The sequence below is a fragment of the Atta cephalotes genome (assembly GCF_000143395.1).
Source record: "Atta cephalotes unplaced genomic scaffold scaffold00068, whole genome shotgun sequence".
Taxonomy (NCBI): Eukaryota; Metazoa; Arthropoda; class Insecta; order Hymenoptera; family Formicidae; genus Atta; species Atta cephalotes.
The window spans coordinates 21912-27471 of NW_012130132.1; the positions used below are offsets into that span (position 1 = coordinate 21912).

The following is a 5560-nucleotide window of genomic DNA, read 5'->3' on the forward strand; positions in this document are numbered from 1 at the left end:
TTGATAAAAATTAAACAAAGAATCTTGCTAACTAAAGAAATTTTATTGTTTAAAAATATCTTTTTTTATTTATTATTGCATAAAATTTGATATAAATTAATATAGCGATTTAAAAATTAGCGCAAAATATACTTTAACGTTTTAAAATAACAACGAAAGGAAGAGAAGCACGAAGGCAATTCTTTTGCACTGATTCTCAGCAGTGATACAGTGCGACGAGACGCGGACTAAGAGACGCAGTGAAGAAAGCGCAGTTTTGTCATCCAGGCACTTCGATGTGCCTTGATGGTAGGCGTTCGAGCTTAAAGGATCCACGCTCGAGACGGTGAGTGAGGTTGTCCTGCGTGTTCGTCGTCCTGCATACGCGGCCGGGACAAGAAGCCGGAGCAGAGACAGGTCCTTCCCGGTGTGGAATGACAATAAGGGGGCGCCGTACCCGCGGGGTGGTATTATGCTGGAGACGACGGATTTGAGCTTGCCGCCCAAGTGCCCGGCGAAGGCATCGCAGCCCTTTCGTGGGATGGCACTCGGGACGCTGGTCGAGATAGCGGTGCGACTCGTGATTAGCGGCTACATATTCGCCGTGGTCGTCTATGTGAACGCCAGCGGCAACTGGGATAAGGACGATGACCTAGGTACGCGCAGCACGAGCACGAAACGGTCGCACGAACAGCCGAGATTAACCACTTCCCTCACCCGCGTGAGCGATATTCGCTTTTCGACCGTGTCCCAAAATTGCCGGTTATTCTGACTTAGAGACCAATTTTCTCCATTTTTTTCCTTATAAAGATACAAGAGACTTTGCAATTTGCAGGATTAAATCAATATTGTTTGTTGGTAAAAATAAATTTGACACTATATTTTTCCATAAATAATTTTTTAATTTTCAGCGTTTTACGTTTTTCTTACACTCAAACTTCAAAAATTTATCAAAATAATTCTTAAAGTTATAATTAATAAATATACTTGTTTACTTAATGTATAATTTAATTAAATTTATCAATTACTCGAGCAGGTTTAATTTAATAAGTAAAATTTCATTTTTGAAAGTGGAGATAGATGTTTAATTTAGTTTAGAACGAAAGGAGAGTTCTTCCACCGCTAATTACTCGAAAACTATCGGTACTTCAATATTCTCTCATTGAGAAAAACATCGATATTCAAGTTAACGGAGGAATATATGGTCGAAAATTTATCTCGTGATTTAGGAGCATAAAACGGTCGTTTGTTATTTTTTTCTTTTTTTGTAATGGAATGTGAAAATGTGATTTAAAAAAGAGTAGTTTACAAAAAGAATGTATATGAGTGCGTAGATATGTGTTTTCACAAAAAAAAATATTTTATTTTAATCGTTATTAAAAAAGAGAGAGAAGATGAGAAAATTGAATAATAAAAAAACGTTGAAAGGACGTTGCGGTCGGTTTCCTGTGAAAATACTCGGGGAAGAAAATGGTTAAGTGAAGCTGCGCTTAGCAATTCGCTGCTTTTCTGTAGATTATATTATTTCGTTGTGCGATATATTGCTAAAGATTAACAAAGAAGGAAAAATTTTTCTTGATCAGAGCCACAATGGGTCCCTTAATTCTGCTGGTAGCTTCGTTTGCCGTGCACACTCAGCATGTCCGGCGCAGAATGGAACTCTATATGGCTTTTGTGCGCAAAATGGAACCCAATACGTATTTCATAAATGCATATTGAAAAGTGGAAAACTGACAAAGTCATGAAATTGAAAACTGTTAGAATCGATATTTACAAAGTTATGGCATTTTTTAAAATAAAACTAGGTCGAAACGCAAAAGCAAGGCTGAATATAGTCCCTTAAAACGTGATGAAATAATAAATAAGTTCCTGTTAATGCATAACGGTTAATACCTTGATCAAAAGTGCGGAGCTTTTACAAGTTTTGAATTTATAATCCGTCCTGCTTACAGCTGTTTGAAAATTTGCCAGGTAGATATTTCTAATTTTTCCTTCACCCTCGTAAATACGCGAACGGTTATTTTATCTTAAACTTTCTTTCACACAGACATTTTCCAGTTACATTTGTATCTTGATGTCAGTTTTTATTTATATCTTTGAAATGCCTTCAACATAGAAAATGACATGCATTTAAATAGATGGAACAGATAATAATCGCGCTGATACGATGCTAAAAAAGATAAATGGCTCGTGGCATGTACATTTTTCATCGAAGCGTCACAAACAAACGTAAAAGCGATATCCTGCCGGAAGAGTTCGTATTCGTGTTACAGACGTCGTTCGATTGATGAAAATTGCGGCGTATCGGAAAACGGAGAAATCAGACGCAAGCTTGTTGCGATACCGGAAATCACTCAGAGCGTGAAACTTGCTCAAAGAAATGTTACGCGGCGTAATTATATTTCGCGCTGCCGGGATGGAAACTCTCCATTATGCGCGAAAACGAACTTCATTAGTGATATTTTTCAAGCTGCTTTCTCGTCTCTTTATTCGTAAGAAGCAAAGCAGCTTCCTTTTTACATGTTGCGAAGCAGGACTCTTTCTCGCGTCAGAATGGAATGTTAAATTGGAGGGAAATGTCTCTTAAGATATCTACACATTCTTGATGCTACTTTTTATTTCGTGAAACGTAACAATATTACTCGCTTAGAATTCAGAGATCTTTACAGCTGCGTTACTTCAAGGTAATTTAAAATCAGGCTAAACAATAAGAGGAAAAAATTTAATCTCAAGTTTTTCGCTGCTAAATCTCGTTTACCTGAATGGCTTGTAAGTTTACTTATAATACTTCCTACTAACTTAATAACTTTCCACGTTCTTTCGTGACATAAAAGCTGGCGTTACAGCTCATTTAACTTATTAACCATATAATTAGCAATTTGCAAAATGTCATGAATTGTTAAACATAATGCCTTCGAATATACATTAAGATTCAAAATACATAATATTATATAGCTCTGCATGCATTCGTCAGAATTATTAACTCAATTATTAAGCGACCCGTGATACTTGCTTCTGAGAAACAGTATTGTAAGTAAAATTATTCAAAGCGTTAAAGTTAATGAGATTTAACTAGAAAAGAAAAGTCGCATTGTTTACAGTAAAGTTCCAAAAGAATCATTTAAAAAGACGTCGAAAAGATTTCATGATTTCTCGAACCTTCATTTCAACTATTTAAAGCGACTATGGATTAAAATAAGAATATTTACAGCTACAGAAGGAAAGTTATTTATTTAGTAATTACTAAACAATATTATTTTCGTAAATGATATGGCTATTTTTACCAATCAATTGTCAAATTTTTACCAGCCATTAAATATGCTACGTAGTTGGCTTTTGGTTTTGATAAAAAGAATTAATCATGGAATGTTACATGTTCAATATGTCCGAATCGTCAAATAAATAAATCCAGTAATAAGCATGCGTGGTCAAATAAACGTTGTGTTTGATGGACAGCTCGCGGCTTCATCTAGTTAAATTTCAATTAGTCGAGTTATGCATAAACTAAACATATTATATATCGTTATGTACCGGATCCGACCCAACGCGTTAATCACCTTTCTTCAACTTCTCCAGTGTCCACATCTAAGGTTAGCGCCGTACTTGGGCGAACCGCCACTTTGCCTTGCGACATTGAGCCGTCCACGCGAGAGGATCGCGTTTACATGGTCCTTTGGTTCCGCGATTATGCGGTGAAACCTATTTACAGGTAAGCAAATCCTGTCGCCGAGAAAAACTTAAAGATCTAAGAAAATCCTCGGAAAACGCATTAAAGAGGTACGATATAGATATTTCAAAATAAAGAAATGCCGATTATTTTAGATTTCATTTAGTAATGCAACATATCTTTTTTTAATAACGGTTTATCATTCAGGTTAAAAGTTATTTAAATAAGAAGTAATACTTTTTTAAGTCTGTGCTCTAATAAAAATGTATGGAAATGTATTATATATAAGATAATGACAAAACCTTAATTTTTTTTATATTAGTATTTTAAGTAAAATACAAATCAAAATGATTATGTAAAGTTACATACGCGATGCAGAAATTAGTTGTCCAATAAATAAACAAAATATTTATTTGTTCTGAATCTCTGTTTAACTAATCAGAAAATCGCTATAAAATTTTTGCGCAAGTTATTTTAAATATTTAAAATATTTAGATTTTTGAATTTGTATAAAAATATTTAGATTTTTGTTATTTTTGAAATTTTAATTTATAATAATAAAAATAATAACAAATAAAATAAACACCAAAAATATAAATTGCTCAATAAAGATAGAGTTCAATAAAGTTATAAATACAACTTTTCTTTATATACAGTTTGTTTAAAAGTACAAATATTAATATATGTGCTATGTCAATCGAACCTTCTTAAAAAAAAGAAATAAGATTCAGGGTTACGCGTGAATTATTTACAAAATGAAATATGTTTCGATGTGCACAGTTTCGATGTGCGGGGACGGGCTTTTAACAAGGCCCTGAACTGGTCGGACAGCACTGCTGTAGGGCCCAGGGCCTACTTCATCACCGTGACGAAGCCGGCCGCGCTCTCTTTGGAGGCGGTCCAGTTGGATGACGAAGGGATCTACAGATGCCGGGTAGACTTCAAGAACTCGCCGACCAAGAACTTCCAAGTGAATCTCACAGTGATCGGTGAGGAAACTCATTACCGTAATGACCGCGTAACAACTCCAGTATGATTAACTGCGTCTCGGTATATCGCGTAAAACAAAGATCATACTGAGGGAAGGGTGCTAACAGAAGAAGAAGGAGAGCGAGAATTAGCTGCAGTTAACGTCGACCGATATGCAAGATCTTTTTTCATCTCGACGCGAAGTTAAACTTACCGGAACAATCTCCGTCTCGCGCGATTTTGCTAATTGAGGGGCCCGCGTTGCGACGATCTAACCCACTTTTCTTCGAACTTCGCGGGGGCAAAGAAGGGAGACGAATTAATCGAAATTTCATTTTTGCAAGTTTAAAATTAACTTTTGCGAGCTCTCCTTAAAAAGTCGGAATAGACCGTCCAGGCTATTATCCGTCAATTATGGAAAGCGAACCACCCTGTTCGTGGAAATTGTTCGCAGTGCCACCGCACCAGCTACTCATTTACGACAGCTCCGGGGTGCAGGTGGAAAACGTCGCTGGACCGTTTCAGGTTGGCATGGAGTTCGGTCTGTCCTGCGAAGTGAGAGGAGGTGAGCACACCGTATACCGATTCGTCTCTTTGTGATTTGTCCTTAGGTAAATTTACGTGCAAACACAAGAGTCGGTGATTCTATCTGTGTCTTGAACTTCCGCTCGCGGTTATTTACATTACGTTCTCGGTTTCCATTCATGCATATTTGACATTCTACTATGAAAACCGTAAATCAACGCGTTATCGTGCATTTAATTGTAATTTGGGGCACGCAGTCCGCATGCATCGAAATTTCTTTATAATCTCTCCTCACACAATTAACATAATTAAATGACAGAGACGGGAGATACGAAATACGGTATTTCGAGGTAAAGCAAATTTCTCGTCGCATAGTTTAAAAGCTGCGATGAATTTACCATTATGCATGTGTGTGTGTGC

The 5560-nt window shown here is 36.5% G+C and overlaps 1 protein-coding gene across 1 annotated transcript in view; it reads left to right on the forward strand.

The window, feature by feature from the left end:
- The first annotated feature begins 451 nt into the window (after nt 1-451).
- The window catches only part of LOC105623918 (nephrin), a 20402-nt gene continuing 15293 nt past the window's right edge, over nt 452-5560 (forward strand). The window contains exons 1-4 of the mRNA XM_012205289.1: nt 452-635; nt 3556-3688; nt 4427-4635; nt 5070-5180. Of these exons, the coding sequence (XP_012060679.1) occupies nt 452-635; nt 3556-3688; nt 4427-4635; nt 5070-5180 (637 nt within the window). The remainder of the gene's footprint in view (nt 636-3555; nt 3689-4426; nt 4636-5069; nt 5181-5560) is intronic.